Genomic DNA, 21,013 nt, shown 5'->3' on the forward strand with positions numbered 1-21,013 from the left:
GGATGCAGGTCTGTGTGCTCTGGGTGTGTCTGTGTCTGCTTTTGTATTCGGTCCACTTGAAAAGAAATTTATGAACTGACTAAACCATAAGGCAAGGGATTCTGTGCGTGCAGCCATGGCACTTATTAGCACCAGAGCAGGTAAAAGAGAGTAACAGGTACATTTTCTTCTCACCTGTTAGCTTTACCGCTGTGATGTGTTATGAAGTTATTTTTAATTCAAGAGATACCCATTAAAAAAGTGTATTAAATCTCTTTGAGTATGCCTTCCGTGACATTCTGTGTGACTTTTAAATAGTGGATGGAAACTCAAGATCACACAACCACCACAGTAACTACTACACTTTTCTATATATAACATGTCTCAGTCTGTCAGTGCTTCCACACACTGGTGTTTTCCAAAAATATCTAACAATGTGAAATGCTTATGTCTTCGCAGAGATCACTCCTGATCAACCATGACACTTCCTGATGTCAGGTTGTATGTCAGAAATGATATTTGCCTGACAAAAATGTCTAAAATGATTTAGTTATTTTGTTTACTTAAGTTGAGGTTTAGACAATAGTGAGATGTTTTGCCTTGGCAGTGTCGACTGAGAGACTCATTTAAGTGTAGTAAGTCTCAAAAAGTTCTCTGGAAACCGATCCAAAATGGCCACCACTTCCTCGGCCTTAAAATATCCTTCAACATGCCTCGGTCCTCAGAGAGTCCTGCACGTTTTAATGTAACAGATCATAGCAATGGATTTGCAGTAGACACACTTGGGTGTGGCGACTTGGTGACTGTGTTCACACTCATTTATGAAACTTTCGCCGAGGGGTGCGTTTGATGTTTCTAGCCCAAAAACACTGATTTAATTGTGATCAATACATGACGAACAGGGTAACTAGCATGAGCAGCAATGGTAGCTTCATGTAGCCATACCTCTGGCTTAAACAACAGACATCTGGAGAGATCTACAGTTGCTACAGTTAGCTAGTTTCTCATACCATGCAAATTGTTTAAAACCCCTGAAAACTTGGTTTAAAAGCACTTCTCTATAACATTCAATTTCCATTAATATATGACTAAGCCACAGTCAAAGTTAAAGTTTGGAACCTGCTTCATTAGGGCTGTGCGGGTGTGGTCTGTTTGTGTTAACATAAGCACACAATCCCACAACTGTCATCAGATTTTGGTTCAAATGTTGCTTAACTCTGACTGGTGCACAGTAATACATGACATCACCTTTTCCCAACTAAGCTCCGCCCACTTGAAACGACAAGAAGCACGGAACACAAATATAGAAATGTTGTGGTCATGTTGCACCACACTGCTCATAGTAAGCAAGTGACTGAGAAAATAGGTGTTCAAGGCGTTTATGGTGGTGCCAAAGTAGTAGAAGATAACTAACGACTACTGATGTGAAAAGTGGCCATGCATGTCCTGTTCTGGCTTCTAAATGGGGGGGGGGGGGGCATGTTTCTGGGGCCTTGCACAAGAGTTGTTAAGTGATGAGATTAACGATAATCCTGACGTCAGTTGTTTGAGCTGGAGGTGAGCGTACACAAAATGAGTGCCATCTACAGAACCTTAAAGGTCATTATAAGGCAATTCATGAAAACAATGACATCACATTACTAGCCATACGGCTAATCAATGGCTGTCAGTGATTTTACAAACAGTGCCATGAAAGTGCTTCTGCTATGTTGAACAGCTCTGAGTGCAGACACACGTTGCTCCCTGGTTCCCTGGGCGCCTGTCACATCCCTCTATCCCCGCTGAACTTAGCCATTTCTCGCCCCGTCTTGGATGACAACTGCTCCGTGCAGTTATCCTCACGCACTTCCTTCACTTACTGTTCTCTTGCTGTTAGGACTCCAGCAAACTGTGCCAGCGGCAAACCTGCTGTCCTTTAGACTCTTTCATCTGAGTCCAGTGGGTGAGCTCCTCCTCTCCGGAGCTGTTGAGGCCCAGTGAAATCCAGCCAATCATCTCCTTGCGCTTCATGCTGCGCTTGTTGTAGACGGAGAGGATGAGCGTGACGTCCGACAGCTGGAAAAGAGCTACCTGGAAGACAAACGTCTCTTTGTAGATTGGGTTGGGCTGACCTCGACAGATGGATGTCTTACACTTGGACATCTCGTGGCCCATGGAGTTCAGTAAGGTCAGCTTAACATATGTATCTGAGCAAGAAGGAGCAGACAGTTAGAGGGGAAATGACGTTAACCTTTAGAAACATTTTTAAATGTATGGTTTACAATGCTAAAACATTTAGGGTGTTGAGTAATGGATCATTTGTACAAAATCCTCATGTCTCTCCAGTGTGTTCTCTTTGAAATGAAGCATTGCTACCTGCTACAGCTGTTTCCTCTGCGCCAAAGTGTGACATATTTCCCCCACAAAGCATTTGTTCGTGTAATAATGTCACTGCAGTTGATGCATAAGATCATGACCACATAGGATGCGGTTTTCTCCTGATCCAACACAAAGCGCAGCTGTGTGTGTTCCTGATAACAGAGAGCGAGAACTCAAAGGGTGCAAGGAGCGTTACTTCAGTCTTGTTGCTATGCAACTACTGCATGTCTAACCTGAAGTAGGGGATAACGCCGAAGATACAAATGGACTAGAAAAAGTTAGCAGTACGTCTGCCTGCGCTCAGACGATGAGGAGCCTCTTCTAAAACAGACGAATGTTCCTCATCAGGAAAGCCCTCCAGGAGCTGCTATTATTTTCTCTGACTTTGACATAATGTCAGTGTCATGACATGACATGTGCACAGACGTTTAGAGCCCAGAGCAGTGTCCCGAAATGAGCTCTGTCCAAAACGTGAGTCACATATTATGGAGGAGATGCATGCCTGCTGAATGAGAATGTACAAAAACATACACTAAGCGACTGGTGCAGAATTCTAACACGTCATGACAATGGTATTAACCTCTCAGATGAGGCACGGAAAAAGAAATCTAGCGATCCGTATAATCAAACAGAGATCATAATCTTTGGACGTGTTTCACATTGGCAGCATTCAAGCATTTAGGTCTAGTACAGAGCAGTTATGATACTGTTCATTTCCCAGCTTTTTTCCCCAGCTCATTCCTTTCTATTTCATTTTAAATCTGCATATTCCAAAAAAAAAATCATTCCCAATAAATCTTATTCATTTAACCCAAAAGAGGAAAAAGGAAATGGAAAAACAGCCATTATCAAGTGATTCAGCTTTCACGCTCTCCTTATTCACCCCTCATTTCCATGCAGAAATCATGATATAAACTGAAGCCACAAATCCAGCTGAAAGTAAACGAGGCAAGACTGGCAATCACAATGGGTCTTTGAGAGTGTTTCGCCCCTCGTCTACAACCATACTCCATAATAATGCTGTGTATTATGTTCCTGTCTAAGAGGGAGTATAAGGAATGAATTGCCGAGGCTTTCATGCTGTCGAGTGCCAGCTGCCTTCCAACGCCTAGCTCACCGCCTCGAATCACACATTCAGTTGCTCTCTTTGACATAAAAGCACAGTGAAAAAAATAGCCTTGATTTCTTTTTTGACTGTGGCTGAATGGGCTCTGTAGGGCTGTGGATGTCTTAAGTGGTCAGTAGCGGTGATGCATGGCTCTTTGGTATTGTTGCTGAATGAGAGGGGCTGCGACTGATGATTAACTTGACTTGTCGGCTTGGTACTGTTCAGAAGTGATAGAAAAGGAGCTTTGAAATTGCTCTGCATCTTTCACCGCGCTCTTTACACTTTGTGAGACGCACAAAGTCAATCAAGGCCTCCATAAGGATTTTGCACAAAGATTTTGTTTTTTTCAGTGTTACCAGATGTGACTATTTTCTAAATGTAATTTGAAGACTATACAATATGTGGATATGCTCTTCAGGAAAGCACAAACAATATCAAAATCTGGCAGCTAGTTACAGACATTCATGAATACAAGGAACACGGCAATTAATGGGAGGACAGTACACTGTGTCTTTTTGATGAATATTTATGCTTTACTCTATCACAGAAGTCCTGGTTTTGTTTCATGTGCTGTGAGCAGAACTGAAAAATGTAAAATTACACCCAAAGCATGCCAAAGTGTACTGTTTGGATAAAGCCAGCAGTCAGTGACGCACAGCATTTCCTTCTAGCTGGCCATCAACCACCAAGCAAACCGGATTGAGTTACTGTAGCATGAAAAGTGTTACTGCTGAGTGAAAACATGAAAGACTTCCAGGCATCATGGGCACAAACACAAGACACAGGTAATGGAGAGTGGTTACAGGGCTGCATGCATAACAAGACGTACACATTCAAAAATGAAGGGAAAAAGGTTTACAGCCAGCAGCTATCTTCATGGATAAGTGTTTGAATTTTAAAGTGTGTGTCAACAAGTAACTATGATGTGAAGTAATTGTTGTAGTTGCTGTCACCCATTTTAATTTGAAATCATTTTGATTTTGCACCAGAGGTTTTTCTTGGGAAACAAGTGTATTCGCTCTTTGCAGAAAGTTGAATGAGAAGATTGATAGAACATGAAATACGAAGCCGCAGCCAGGAGGCCGTTAGCTTAGCTTAGCTTAGCATAGCATAAAGACTGGAAACTGGGGGAATCAGCTAGCCTGACTCTGTCTGTAGTTAACAATATTCAGCTACCAGACATGTTATCTCTTGTCTGTTTAATCCATACAAAACCTAAGTGTAAAACTAACAAATTGGCGCAGTAACAGCCAGGCAATCAGCGGAGCGGAGGGATTTTGTTACCTTCAGACAGAGTCAGGCTAGCTGTTTCCCAGAAATGAAAGTCGTATTGATCTTCTCATCCAACTCTCGGCAAGAAAGTGAATATGCGTATGTCCCATAATGAACGTTGAATAACTGTTGCTTGAAATAAAATAAACAAACCAGAGTTAGAAAAGGAAGTACCTGACAGTAGCCAACAGTCACACACTTTTAGCAATGGCTCTTGTGCTTGTAATTATTTTTTTTGTAAATTAGTCATATTCTTCTGTTTCCCCAAAAATCGATTTTTCCAGCTATTTCTTGTGAAAAATGTTTTACAGATATTTATCATGGAAACCAGGTACATAAACAGAATAGTCAATGTTTTATTGACTGCATCCATGAAGATAGTATGAAAAGGTCCAGAATTCAACAGCGACAGCACCTCACTTTGCGGCAGGGACAGAGACTCACCTCTTATAATATAAACCTGTCCACCTATCAAGTGTTTTAGACAACAGAACAGCCCATCTGACAACAAGGGTTGGACAGCAGTAAGAAAAAACAGCGGACCAAGATGTCAAAAAAGTAGTAGGGTGAGAATTTCAGGTGCAGACGAAACATACAAGGAAAGAGAAACAGCAACAACATCGCACAAAGTTCAACCAGAAGCTGTTTTTGTTTGAACTTGCTCACATTCTTGGAAACTGACTGAGGAGGCTGACCAGGAAATGAGGGAAACCAGGGATCAAACCAGAGGGAAACTGAAAAGCAGGTAGTGCAGCTAGAAGTTACAAGCTTTGCATAGTGTCTCTCTGGCTCAGTCGTAGTTGGAGAAATTAAAGCAAATAGCATTTTTTTTCGTAACAATTTATACTCATTTAAGGTGAATGAATGAGTTGCATACTGACAATATACTCTGAGATGACTTAAAAGGCTATCACACAAATACACTTGTATGGCTTGCTAATCTGTAAAAGACAGAAAAATGTCAAACAAAAACTCCAAATTTTGATTGAAGTTTGGTGCAGAAAAACAATGTCATTGGCCATTAGAGTGGCATTGTTATTATCACGTTACATATTGTGTAAGGCTGCAATCTCATCTGAACTCCCACTTCCCATCTGACACTGTTCACACTCTTCACTGCTCTTTAGGCAAACGACTGAAATAAAACGTTTTAGAGTACTTACTGGGTGGCTTGTTGGCAGCCAGGTTTTTGAAATGGATGCCTTTGATGATCTCCACAGAGAGACGTCCTGTTGTGGCGTTGTACACCAGGCCCACGAGGATCTCTGGTGTGGAAGTCTGACTGACTGACTGGAATGATGAGGCGCTTTCACTGCACGTCATATCTGAGAGGCTGACCTGGGACTCACCACCCTAAAAATGTTTGCAGATATTCAGAAAATTGTTGTTGTTTCATTTCTAGCAGGCAGTCGCCTCCCAGATTTCATCAGCTATAGCTAGCTAGCTAGTGAAGCTAATGAGTTGGTTGTTGTTTGAGCCAAGACTTATACCTAACCCTAACCAGTTATCACTGCAACGCAACATAAACTCTCACCCGAGCTGCAAAGGGCAACGGTATGGAAAATACTGTAATCGAGGGGGGAACAGACTCTGACATAAAACCTGTTTCCGCACAGTGGAGAAATATTACAGTGGCTGCGCGAGTCGTGAACAGGGCTTTTATGAGGTAACCTGTAACCCTACAAAACTAATTCAGTGAGCTGATGATGTGCTCCTTGGTAGTGATTGCAGCTCACGTTGGAGAAGATAAACACAATTCCCTATACGTTAGCTCTTGTTTTTTGGCTTTCGGAAAGGCTAAAAAAAATGACACCATCATCCAAACTCACTCTTACTACAGCCTGATGGACCACACTTCAACATGTGGAGAAATCCAAGACTGGACAGGCTTTACAACCTGAAAAACATGCATTTTCCTGCCAATATATACATTTTTTCAAACCATATGTTGCTCCTTTTCCAGAGCGCTAAAGAATATAATAATATTGAGAAACAATAAAAGGCAAGTAAACTAATATATGACCAATTCCTTGTAGACTATGTTATGCCTAGATTGCTTAGCTGCTGTTTTAGGTTGCTTTTCCTCTTTGCAATCTCAAATCTATTTAAATTGCTGTAAAATGTTAAATGCTAGTGAAAGGAAAACAAACCACCACAACTGAATTGATTGTTGTTTTATTCCCTGATGTTAAATGGAGGCAGTGTCACACCACCCATCTACCCTCAGACACATTAAACCAACAAGGCAAACAGAAGTACCTGCTTTGCAAAACAAGACCTTTATATTCTCTCAAGCTGCAAAATATATCCTCATTCTGAAAATGTTATCCAATCACAAGAAAGATCAATCGACTTAGAGAAGCAATTAGTGAGGTGATGTGAGAGTGCTTGAAAGCCAACACCTGCTTTGATCCTACTTACCGGGAGAGCACAGCACGGGTCTAATATGACTGGCACAGACATTTTGCCCTGAAGGTTGAGCTTGGTGAGGTAGAACACCTTTTCCCCGAGCACCTTCTCCTTCTTCATCCGCCGCATACTGTAAAGGCGAAATCGGATGGCATAATTGCTGATCATCTCTGACTCCACGTGGCTGAAGCGGAAGGTCTCCGTGAAGATTGGGCATGGGCCTCTCTGGATTCCAGTCTTCGCTCTCTGCTTCTTGGTGGGCAGCAGCACCAGGTGGACCTGCCAGGAGATGTTGCCGGTGCGTTTTAGGGAGGGAAGATCTGATAACGCCATGATGGTGACCGCCAGCTGCTGGTCCTCTGAGTCGTAGTCAAACACCACATCCAGAGTGCCATATTTTGCAAGCGGATCTGGTTCATAACCTTTAGGGAGCTGAGCTGCTGATCCACGAGCTGACATGTCCTAGAACAAACAATGAGATGTTCAATGTGCCATAAAAACCTCAATATACATTTCCAGTCATATCCTGTATCACTGGTATTTACCTCTGGGCTGAGGACAGCTGTACTGTCACTGGGTACGTCCTCCTCGTAGCCCTTGTTGAGGTAACTCTCAGTTTCGTGGCCGTCGCTGCCCTCGCTGGGGCACTTGCCAAAGGACAGGTGGGGGCTGCCACTAGTATTGGATAGATCGCACTTGGCATCTCCCAGGTCCGACAGCGTACAGGACATCCTTGGAGAGCCATTCTCGTCCTGATAAGGAGGTGGCTGAAGCTCATCCAGCGGGGGGGTTCGTCTCATCCTCTGGATACAGTTGGCTAGTTGGAAAGAAGTCAGGAGAGAGATCAGTGATTACAATAATATACAAATTAATATGTATCATAAAATCAAATAGAATGGTAAAGCTGCAAACTCATAACTGTGATGCTTTTATTTCAATGTGTAAATATCGACACTTAATATCAGGATTCGTATTCATCCTAAAGCAGGCAATTTGCCGAAAACATTAATCTGTTAAAGTTGAAATAAACTTACAGAAAGTTTGAAAGGTACTTGTACTATACTATATTTCCATTTTATGCTACTTTCTACTTCTGCTTCACTACATTTTGGAGGCAAATATTGTTATTAATTATTAATTTAATTACTATGATTAGGTTATTAATTCAAATACAGAATACAAATACATTTAGTTCAAAGCACACTGCGCCTAAATCTGGAACTGTAGGAACCTCAACCGCAGTATAGCACATTTTATACACAGATTCAAAGTGCTTCACATAAGACATGGGTACAACAACACCAGGCTGAAAGAAAAACTGATAAAAGCACAAAAGACATCTAGATGCCTTAAATTTCAAGTAAAACCAATGGCAAACCTAAGAAATATTAAAAGTGAGACATATTGAAGCAAGTCTATGATCTTCTGGAAGTTTGTTCCAGATCTGTGCAGCATTGTGGCTAAAAGCAGCCTCCCCATCTTTGGATTGTGGGTGGAGGGTAGAGCATTATTCACAACATAACACAACTGGTTTTATTTAGACGAGTTGCCCTCTCAAATATTTTAATCCAGTTTTAACAACAATACCAGATAACAGGAGACACAGTGGAGAGAGAACGTGTGCCCATGTTGGAATGAGTTTACAGAATTGACACTACAATACAACATAGCAAAGGCTGAATTTATTGACAGTAAAGCACTCATTACTTAAGGCTTACACAGTTATTAATGCATATGTAGTTGTGCCTCGTATTTCATATTTTATTTACCGAAGCTCTAAATTAAAGTAAATGTTTAATCTGTAGCTGCACCTCAATGCGAAAGTATAATTCAGGTAAAATCCTTCGTGTGATTCTGTAGCATTGAGTCACGCACTATTGTTTGTAATTCATCATAGATTTCTTTTTCACTCTGACAAATGGAAGTTACTCTGCCCATCCTCATGAGCATAATGTTCTCTGTGAGAGGAATCCTTTGAATGCACATCCTAAATAAAACATCAGGTATGCACCATTAAAGGACTGAACTGAATACTTCCTAATCTGCCACAGATTTCATGCCTCTCACCTTTCTAAATGATTCAGTTGCCTGGAAAGCAAAGAATGAGGCTATACTGAGAGTCTCTGTGGCGCGTATAAAGAACCGTGAATAGTGTTGTCAGCTGCATTCTCAAATCTGCCTCCCTTGTCCAATTTGGATTCACAAAAATTGAGCAGCCGATGCTAATACTCCCATAGGGACACTGGCGAAGAGTGCTTTAAACCCCAGTCTCTTGCAGAAATAAAAGAAGAAAACAAAGAAAGAAAACAAAAGATGAAGAAGAAAATAACTTGGGGAAAAAATCCTCTTCTTTTTCTGTCTCCTAACTTTTGGAAAAAGCCAACGCTATGGTGACGTAATTCCAGCTTTCTCCCAAGTTCTTGAAACTTTCACTCTTAATAATGTCAGTGAGACACCACCTCAAAGTGGCACATAACAGTGGCAGGATGGAGGCAAAGAAGTCTTAACTAAGTGTCATGGAGGGCTTGATAAAAGGAGCAAATCCATTTTGAGCAGCTTTTTTTCCTGCTGAGCCGGGGGCGGTTGATTTGATGGAAGCTGCTGTGTAAAAGCACTACTCTTTTCTCCAGCCCGCTAATTGGGATGGTTACCATTCCTCCTCTCGTCTAACCCACCCTTCCTTCACAGAGTTTCATCCCCTCTGTACTGGCAGTCGCCTTGTTTTGCCTTCTTGTACCTCTGTAAGTGGGGAAACAGTTTGTGCTTTGTGAAACTTGACTGTGAAACTCAGATACAAATATCTTAGGTGACAAATGAGCGGAGCAGCACTTTCTTATCCTTTCCATGGCTATAAGGGGGGGGAAGCACATCTGACCTTGTAGTTTTACAAGACACTAAGTCAAGATTTTCACAAAGCAACAATACAACGCCATGACTATCAATCAGTTGCTATCAACAATGCAAGCAGTGAAGGCTCTGAAACCTTTAGGCAAATGGCCTCTATCAGTTTATGTAGAATGCTGGGGTCTAATGAATCTTTGTAACAGAAGTATTTTAAACACAGCAGTGTATGACTGAATTCAAACGAGTATTACATTTTACTGCTACTGAGAAATGGTTTTTACAACGTGTTTAACTAAAAGCAGCTTTTTGTGAGTGTCTTTTTTCATTTTTTTTCAAGTATGGATTTAAAAATGAATTGCTGGGAGCAGCTGAAACACTCAACATTGCTTCTACACTTCAGTTTTTGTACAAATTAAACAAATGAGATATAACATTAATTAGTTAGCTTTAGAGGTGCTCGCTGTTCCCTTGTGTCTGGTATTTATGCTAAGTCAGGCTAACATCCTGGCTAGCTTCATAAACATGAGATTGGTATTCTCCCCATCCAACTCTAAGAAAGAAAGCTGATAAGCTTTTTTCTGAAAAAGTGTAACTTTAAAAGGGTACAGAGAATATTCTTCAGTAACATCAGTGACCACAGTTTGTAGGTCATTACATACACACATTGCAAGGAGTCCTGGTGATACAATCTTTTACAAAATGTGTGTCGTAAGATGTTGTAAGATAAAAAGAAAAAGGTTTAGCTTGTGAGAGTAGGAATATGGGAAATGTGTGAGTTTGAGTGAGTGATGTGTTGAACCTCGACTAGTGTAAGTAATCTGGCTGCACGGCACTGTAGTGAAGACTTCCTCAAATGTTTTTATTAGTTAATGTTCCAGGAGATGTTTCCTCTGACTGGCTGGATGCTTGACTGCCATAGCCAGCAGCAGTATTGGCCCATCAGACAGTGCTGAACGTGGTACTCAAAAATGTACTTTTTGGTTGTAACTCATTTTTGATAGAAATGTCGTCACTAATTATTCCTTGGGTGCTGTAATGTGCTGCATCCTCAAAATTCAGTATAAGTGAGTTTCCTCTCCTGTGGATGACCCCATATTCAGCAAGTATTTTACCTTACCTCTGTGAGTTCTCCTAAATAGCACTAAAAGTTCCTCTTGGTGTTGTCTTAAAGGAATAGCTCAACTTTTTGGGACATAACCCTTTTTGCTTTCTTGTGTGAGTGAGATGAGACAATTGATACCACTCTCATGTCTGTATGCTAAAGATGACGTTATAGCCAAATTGTTTAGCTTCACACCAAGAGTGGAATTAGGGATTATTAGTGGCCTACGCAGAGACAGGCTAGCTGTTTCCTTCTGCTTTCAGTCATTATGCGAGGTTAAGCTAACTCTCCTTGTTATAGCTTCATATTTACCGTATACAGACATGAAAGTGGTATCAACCTTCTCATCTAACTCTCAGCAGGAAAACAAATACAAATTTGGGTCAAATCAATACATTGATGTATTGGATTAATTGTTAGCTGGTGAGGTGGAAGTATTGTAAATCCAGAGAAAGTCAACTTTTCTACTATTTCTCATCTAAAGTAGCTTATTATACAGAGATAACAACTCATTGTAATGAAAACAAGGTTTATATTCTATAATGATGGTGAGCACTTACTTGTTATGAATTTGTCTGATTGAACAATTTCCCTCACACTGAAATAATGAATGAAAAAAGTATTGGGACATGTTGCAACACAACAATGTCCTCATCAAGCGGTCATGACAGCATGCTAACCTCTAAGAAGAGAAAGAAAGTTGGTCCACACAAACCTCAGATTATTTCTTTCTCACTGCTCACTTCCTATTTTGGGATGCTGTGTGGTGCCACCGGGGCACCCGCTCTGCCTGATTCTGCAGCCTCTGCACAATCCTCCTCATGTATAATACATATGTCCTGAGGATAAAGCTCCTCATTCTCACAGACAAACACAAGCAGCAGTGGGAGTCAAGAGAAAATAACACAGACGCCTCAGAACTGTCACGACAGCTTGTTTGAAAGTGTACTCCCAGTCTCAGCTATATCATGGAAACTACTTATGTCTAAATTTCTAATAATATTTTCCTTTTTTGGAGGGTAACAGTGACCTGATGTCAGGACTGGTGTGGGGTCACTGCTTCATCATTGCTGATCCATGACGGCGTGCTAGGATCCATGATGACTTGGTGGGAGAGAAAACAGCGGCCATCAAAGTCTTTCCACAGGGAGGACAATAATGTACCCCTAGCACTTACAACCAAAGTGCAGCCATGGGTGAATCAATTGGTTTGTGGATTACCGTGTTGAAGCTTCGAGTTTGGCCGTCGCCATCTTGTTTTCGTAGGGCCAGAAGTGACCATGTTTGGACGAGAGGGTGGAGCTGGGGATCTGAGAACCTGAGGACACTATGCACGCCTACCTATATCGGCAACCTGACTGCACCTGACATGGTAGTAAAGACTGAGACCATAAACTCATTAGGAAAATGTTTACTGAGGTAATAAATCAAGTGGGAAATCATTTTCTCATAGATATCAAAGAAGTTTAGAGAAACTGCAAACATATCTGAATTTCCCTCTATGGACACGTTTTCTGAGTGACCTATTTTTATTTTAAAGAAAGAAATAATCTGCTTCCTCCTTGAATTTTCTATACAATCCTTCAAACCTTTAAGGGGATTTGAATCACACAAAAACAAACACAAGACCTTTCATAGCTAAATGTTGTCATATAAATAAACCAAGTCAGTTTCAAATTATTGCTGCCAGGCACACATGACTCAAATCTCTCTCCCTCTCTCTCTCTCTCTCTCTCACAAGGAACACTCACTACATAACCTAACTGCCACTGAAAAGTCAGTGACGACTTTGCCCACAAAACAAAAATCTCTTGAATCCAGCGTGAACTACTTCTTTGAAATGAGTCATTTTCTCATTCTTTGGTAGAATTAAGACCCTGGCAAACGCACCATTAACTTGTAAAGTCAACAGCAGCAAATATGCATACTGACCAGCTGACATGAAGCTGAGACAGCGGAGTTAGTGGGATTTTAGTAAATGTGCATCGATGGAAGCATTAAAACAGTTCCTGATTTGTATGCTAGGAAGATAAACAGCAAATTATCTGACAAACATGACCCCATGACACATGGTAAAATTCAGGAGGTCAATCTTCTAAGTCATTTTATTCAAGCACAACATTCAAATGTGAAGATGCCACATGTAGTGAACTGAATATCTTTTGGGTTTTGGAAAAGCTATTTCAATACTTCATAAAGGGTATTTTCAGACATTTATAGAAATAAAGCAACTAATCAAATAATTGAGAAAATAATGCAGATTAATTGATAATGAAAATAATCTTTGAAGCCCCAGTCTCGAGTAGACAATGTTTTATTTAAGAGTCACTCGCCAAAAAGGTTTGGAACCACTGTTCTAAATAGTGGTCTCATTTAACTACATTGTTGTTTAAAAATGAATCTGAGGATGATTTATTGTGGTTAAACTGTTACATGTGGCATCTCTATAAGCACGATATTTGAAAGAAAGACAACTAATCAGTGATGTGTTAAAGGTTGCATGTCTCAAAATGAAGATTTACTATGGCAGTGAGACAGAAATGAAATTAGGCTGTCAAAATCATCTTCAGGAATGTATGTGTTTGCCACTAAAATAACTGAAAATCTTAAAATATGATATCACTGAACAGCCCTTGTGTTCCGTGTTACCGTCTGCTACCATACATCTGAACCCAGACTAAAGATGACAGGGACCATCTAGTGGTTATGAGGAGACGCACAGCTTTTGCAGCACTTGCGTAACGACAACCTTGTACAGTGCGTTGCTTCTTTACTAATGGAGTCAGAAGCATGTCATGCACAATTTATCCCTCAGCTACACATTCAAACATTGCTTTAAATAGACTGTGCCAGACACTCAGCCTCGGAACCCACTGTCTTATATAACACAAAGCTGGTTCAGACATGATTCACCAATTGAGGACCCTGGCAAAGATTAGATTGTTTTTGTCTTTAGAAAAACGCTGTCAGACACAAAGACGGCTGATTTCTGTTGAACGCAAGAATGTCAGATTTGCATGTTTGTATGTGTCAAAACAAAACTACAATGCAGTTTTGCAGGATATCACCACCACTATAGTTTAAAAAGGATCAGGTGTAGCTCACTATAAAGGAAGGAGTCTGATTCATTTTCCTTATTTAATTATGTTCTAGTTTTTGGCCTTTCATTTTAATATTTACTCGTAACAGATATAATGCCATTTTTCATTTGCTTATTTCCTTCCTTTAGAGAAATAGCCCCACATCTTGGGACACTCATTCATGCTATTGACGAAAGTTAGACAATAAGATGGACTCCATTCTCATGTCTGTCTGGTAAATATAAAGCTACAGTTAGCTTAGCTTAGCATAAAGACTGGAAACAGCTAGCCTGGCTCTGTCTGAGGGTAAAAAAATCCACCCACCAGCATCTCTAAAGCTCACTTATTATCATGTTAGATCTCACTTGTTTAATTGTTTTACAAAAAAATGAAGAGCAAAGATGAGTTGCGATAACAAGACTACAGGAAGTCATTGCTCCCGGCCAAAAAATAGTTTTTGTCTTGTTGTTGTTACAAACAAGATATACGGTGCTAATTAGTGAACTTTAGAGGTGTTGGTAGGTGTATTTTATTATCCTTGGACAGAGCCAGGTTAGCTGTTTATGCTAAGCTAAGCTAACCAGTTGCTTGGCTGTAGCTTCACATTTAGCGTACAGACATGAGAGTGGTATTGATTGTCTTATCTTTCTCTTGAATCGTATTTCTGAAAATGTGGAACTATTTCTTTAAATATTCATTTTAGCACCATCCCACACGAATACATGAATCCAATATAACAAATAACTGCAGTATCTCACATGATGTCAAATATGTTACGCACCCTGAATGATTGATTCAGGGTCAGGGTGCAGATGAGGTGTGGCAGGCTGCCCCCGTCATGTCAAAGTGTCCTTGAGCAAGACACTGAACCCTAAGTTGCTCCCGATGGAGACCAGCACCTTGCATGGCAGCTCGGTCGCCATTGGTGTGTGAATGTGTGAGTGAATGGGTGAATGAGACTTAGCTGTAAAGCGCTTTGGGAACTGTGAAGGTTGAAAGGCGCTATATAAGTGAGATCATTATTTTACCATTTACTTGTAGTTAAGTGACGAATGAATAACACACCGATCCAAATAGGTCAGTGCCGGCGTTCTCCTGTGACTTGGTCTGTGTTGAAATAAAAAAAAAAGTAGAAAGAACCTGCCTTCCATCCACCACGGTAACCGCCTTGTGATGGTGAGTTTGGCAGATGGGAAACAGAGATGCGTCAAAAAGAAAAAAAACAAAGAAATGGTGAGGCTGCGGCTGTGCAGATTATGCAGACAGTTGACTGTTTCACAATCCTCCCACGGAGAGTGTGCTGTACGGGAGCTTCGCTTTGATCACCTCTCTGGATTAACTGACAGTGTGTATTAGTGTGCACGTTGTGTGTGTGGTGTATATGTTTGTTGGTTTGGAGGTGCAGAAGAGTGTGTGCATTTTACTCTGCTAACAGCAATGATAAGGGGGGAATATCTGTATTAATCTATTAAACAAGTGCAGCTTCTCTTTGTACTGTTGAGACCTCTTTTGTGGATCTTCTTGGAAAAAGATGATTTTATATGTCTCTATATATGAATACTAGTAGGGAAGAATACTAGTTTTTCTAATTCGATTCACAGATAGAGAACCTACCGTCGTCAGCCGAGGCTTCGCTGCTGTAGCCGTCATAATCAGCCGTCAGAGGGCTGTACTTCTGCCGGCTCTCCCAGCTGAAACCTCCTGCATGCTTGACATTAGCGGCTGCCTTGGCTCCTCCCCGGAGGCCCTGGGAGCGGCTGACCGCTTCCTGATACTGACCCATCAGTTCATCCTCGCTGTCAGACGATGAGCCCTGCAGGTCGGCGTCAGAGTAGGCCTTGTCTGTTTGGGGTAAAGGAAGATGGGTTGGTTACAGAGGGACAGACTGAGACGTAAAAGGTCAGGCAGACTGGCAGCCTCTACTGGCCCCAATCCTGTATTACACAGCAGATCTGGAAAAAATTATTTCAGGTACAATTCCAGTGTCGGAATAGTTCTCCAGGAAGTAATTTTTACCATACTATGTCCATCCTTGACAGATAGTGCTTGAAAAAAGAAGAGGGATGAGAGACATCTCTATTTTGAACATTTTTATGGGGTCAAAATGACATGCATGACTACTTAGATGATGTCAACAGTGAATGACATTTGGTGTAACTGAGTGCAACAGATATGTTCATCACATATAGTTTAAAGACCAGGGACTATAGAAAATGTAATCCATGTGTAATGATGATTATTATTATTATTTTCGTCTGTGTATTTTATATCATTATTATGTATTTAATTTGGTTTTATTTTCCTTTTTATTGTGTTCTGAAATTTTCCAATCCAATTTCATCACCTTACGTTAAGCACTTTCAACTAAACCTGCCCTGCCGTGCCGTGCGAAGAAGTTTGAACCATTATGTTTAAATGTAGGATGACGGTTTGAGGCACTTCCGCATTGGCTTCACGTTTCAGACCCAGAGGTTGGTGAATTTAGTTTAGAGTTTAGAGAAACTGCAAACGTATCTGACTTTCCCTCTATGGATACGTTTTCTTAGTGACCTCTTTTTATTTTTAAGAAAGAAATAATCTGATTCCATCCTTGAATTTTCTATACAATCCTTCAAACCTTTAAGGGGATTTGAATAACACAAGACCTTTCATAGCTAAATGTTGTCATATAAATAAACCAAGTCAGTTTTAAATTATTGCTGCCAGACACACATGACTCAAATCCCTGCCTCTCTCTCTCACAAGGAACACTCACTACATAATCTAACTGCCACTGAAAAGTCAGTGACGACTTTGCCCAAAAAACAAAAATCTCTTGAATCCAGCGTGAACTACTTCTTTGAAATGAGTCATTTTCTCATTCTCTGGTAGAATTAAGACCCTGGCAAACGCACCATTAACTTAATTTAACTAACCTAACTAACCTAATAATAATATCAAGCTAATTACAATTGTGGTAGGCATGACATATAAATTTAATGGTTCAATTTTTGACAACTAGGAGATGGATGACGTGTAACAACAGATGCGTTTATGGTCACAACCCGACACTGATCATGTAAGATGGCAAAGCAGCTACCTAGACATTCAACCCCCTCTACGCTTCTTCATGGCATGATAGCACATTAAGTCACAGATATTTGCGCACAACTTAAATAGAGAAAAGTTACAAGCACAGTAAAAGGGAATAACTCTGGAGAAGCAGACTGATCAATAAGAGTTGCTATGTTTAAGATTTATGACCTTCATGCAGTGGACAGATATAGTCCTGTTACAGATTTTTTGCAACACTAATGTTGCCATGGAGCTCTGTCCATGATTAGACACATTATGCAACAAAGTGCCTTGTTATGCAACAGAAATATATTTATGGAAATTAAGTAATATAGTGTTAAAGAATTATGGAATATAAGTTTGTTAGATACATATAATGCAGTCCAATAGAAAACAATGAAGAAATCTGAAATACTGTTGATGTACAATCTGTGTATTCTTGAAGAATTCAAGACTATTATTGGCATGTCCTATAATAACACAATTTGTTAAGTCTGTCCATGTTTTCAAATGCATTTTTGAATATGATGTATTGGTCAAACAGTCACTACAACATCCTTGCTTTCACGTTGATCAGCTACTGAACTGAGCTACAGTTGTAGCTTCACATGTGATCCAGCAAGGGGCAGCAGAGCTTCAAAATGACTCCAGACGGAGCTGCGCTGAAACACTTCCCATGCAAAAATCCCTCTCTGTTTGCAAAGTGTGTTTCGTTTCAAGCATAAAGCATAAAGGATTATATACTTTGCATCTCTCAAAAACATTGTCATTCTAACAAATACCAGCTTTGGGTCAGAAATGACATTAGAAAACCTTCTTTTACTTTATTACATTGTAATTTAAGACAGTCTATGAAAAATAAGCAGTATTGTTCCTTTTTTCCATTGAAACAGTCCTTGTGCAAAAAGATAAACAGGAAAAGAGAATCGCCTCGTCACTTCATACTGCCTCCCTTTGTTTTTAACTGAATGTTTACCAGGTGGCTTCTCAGGGTAGAGCCAACTCCCTGTGCGGGTTCCCTGGAGCCACCAACCTTTTAAACTTCTGAAGCCCTGTGGACAGACGACAAGTAAACAGGCCTACATCTGTCAGCAACAGTAATCCCCTCATGGGTTGAGAAAGGCCAGTGCCAGTGGAAAATATCCCCACGCAGAGGTCAGGCCTCATGCTGCAGTCGGTGGCATGGGTCCATGTTTTACTGAGTGGCTGAATGACACAAATGGCCTTTCTAGGGCCAGGGTAGAGCCCGTAGTTCGATATCTTAACACTGAGGGGAGAATCTTGTGGAAGCACATAAGAAGGGTCATGGTACAGTTCCTGACCTGTGCCCTGAGCTGCAAGTGGAGAATATATTTTAATAGATGTTTAATTTACATTTTTTTGGTATATTACATAAAACTCAGATTTTTGTTGCATTTAAGTGCATCTTCTTTTGGTTAATTGTAATATCAGTCCTGTCCTTGGTTGTCAGATGAATGGGGAACATATCTGACACAATCTCAAATTGTTATATTAACTACGGGAACGCAAGATTTATGTGACATGTAGAAATAATTATGGTGAAATGTGCCTTGAAATCATGAGCATAAAAGTGCTCAGAAGCACAGATATGTAAATGGGGGCTCACCTTGCAGCTCTGTTTTCTTCCTGAAGTCATCAAGGCACTGAAGGCTCCCTGGATTCTCTAGTGCCAACTTGTTGTTGAGGTACCAGAACAGGAGGGTCATGAGGATGATGAAGAGCCCGATGGCTGTCAGAAACCCCAGAACCTCTGGAGAGACTGAGACAAAGAAATCCAAGTTGAAGTTGCTGTTTGACATTTTAAATATCATCACCCGATTGTCAAAAAACTTTGGTATCATTGTGGTAAACAAATGAGATCATGGCCAAGATGAGTACAGCCTCCATGTAATGCTAATGGTATTGCTTGTGATTGTATTTCTCAAAATGAAAACACACTGCACTTTCTTGCCAAGATACCACATGTCCGTCAGTAACATGTGAAGCTAGCTGCAGGTTCGCTAACCCCCTGTAAAACCACAGCTTGACTTTTCTACCAACCAGATATAATGCGGTTATTAGCGAGCTTTAGAGGTGCTGGCAGGCGGATTTTGTTACCTTGCTGTTAACCCCCAGTTTACAGTCTTTGTGCTAAGCTATGCTAACCAGCTACTGGCTGAAGCTTCATATTTAGCGTACAGACATGAGAGTGGTATCGCTCTTCTCTTCTAACTCTCGGCAAGAAAGCCAATAAGCGTAGTTCCCAAATTGTTGCACTGTTCTTTTAATGTGTAGGAGAAAAGTTAGCAAAGTCGGCTAACACGAAAATGACAGTTGGCAACAAGAATACTGGTGCTGAAAATGCAAATTGTGTTAACCAGGACGGCTTCTTTTGGCCATAAAGAAACCATAATTTCCTGTCAATACAGCAAGAAATAGAGCGTAAAGGCCATCTAAGTCTAAGTGCATTTATTTGGTTTTCCTGAGGTGACACTTAAATAAAAACCCTCGCCACCAATTTTCTACAAACATTAGTTCAAGACAGACGAGAGAGACGGAGGCAGGTAGACTGAAAGGGGCCAAGAGAGACAGAAAACAAGTTGATGAGGGCAATACAATCGGTTGGTTGCCATAGCAACATGTTCGGGTGCAGCTACAGACTCCAGACACACAGGCAAGTCAGATCTCATTAAACGCAACACTGAGTGCCACACATCAGTAGATACGGTCTGGTATGGGGAAAAAACATCATTAGACATGCAGACAGGATTTGCAAAACCCTGCTGATGAAGACAATCTGAAGGAGTTTTCGACAGATGAAAACCAGCTGTATGGCCTTCCACCTCACGTATGACCTTCCCACACCCTTGTGGCGGTGCTACGTCATCATCTGGTGTGGCCACAAGGGAGACTTCTTGTCTCAGCTGTCAGAACATAATGCTTTCCTGTTGTTCTCCTCTCCGGAAGTACATCAACCTTGATATCCCTGATATCAAAGCAATCAAAAGAGCTTAACATCTTTGTCCTCAACCGCTGCAAACTATTTAACGTAACCCTTTAAAACTGAAAAAAAGCCAAAACCACCAATTTAGTAGAACATTTTCCCTTCATAGACATCTACTAAAGTGCAGGAGCAATTAACCTTCAGCTCATGCAGGGAGTTCAGGAAATTCATGTGACATTTTACAGTGACAAAATAAATTGTTGCAATCAGGCACACACAGAGGACGAGTGGGTCAGTGACTGTTCACAAGCTGTTACATGTAAAAAAAAATTAAATAAATAAATAAATAAAAAAGTTCCATAATAAAATGTCACTTTGAGGGACATTTCTATGCTATTTTCCCAGCATAATGAGAAGGCACATGATGTTGAGGTGAAACACTGAGAGCAACATGTTAGAGAGGGATGCAGATTGGTGTAAGTCTCATGTGTATCTGTGTGTGAAGTGTAGCATCAGAGCAAACAGCTGTCATGTTAGAGCTGCTGCACACAGACGGGATCTGGTCTCAAGCTGTCACTAGAATTTATTGTTCAACTAGTAGGGGCACATTTGACAAATCATTTTTACAGCTTAATAGATTAGGCATCCTCCATACTTTAGGGAGGGCACCGCACCCATCAGACACTACTAAAGGCTGTGAGGCGGTAACCATTCTGTGCAGCAGCCTCCTATTAAGGCCATTACTGTTGAGTGTGACTCACGGCAAATACTTATTCAGGACGATTATGTCTTTGCGAATGACTGAAAAATAAAATAAAATTGTCCCATCATGTGTGGTCATGTGGTCAGTAAAAACAATAGGG

The 21,013-nt window shown here is 40.7% G+C and overlaps 1 protein-coding gene across 1 annotated transcript; it reads right to left on the reverse strand.

Moving 5' to 3' along the window:
- Positions 1–1,851: 1,851 nt before the first annotated feature.
- Positions 1,852–18,933, reverse strand: syt14a (synaptotagmin XIVa). The gene is made up of 7 exons (XM_070920616.1): positions 18,834–18,933; positions 15,767–15,994; positions 15,293–15,334; positions 7,672–7,943; positions 7,139–7,588; positions 5,881–6,070; positions 1,852–2,165 (listed from the first exon to the last, which is right to left on the reverse strand). The coding sequence occupies exons 1-7, from the start codon at positions 18,931–18,933 to the stop codon at positions 1,852–1,854; spliced, it is 1,596 nt and encodes a 531-aa protein (XP_070776717.1).
- Positions 18,934–21,013: the final 2,080 nt, after the last annotated feature.

Source organism: Enoplosus armatus, chromosome 15 (genome assembly GCF_043641665.1).
Source record: "Enoplosus armatus isolate fEnoArm2 chromosome 15, fEnoArm2.hap1, whole genome shotgun sequence".
NCBI classification, from domain to species: Eukaryota; Metazoa; Chordata; class Actinopteri; order Centrarchiformes; family Enoplosidae; genus Enoplosus; species Enoplosus armatus.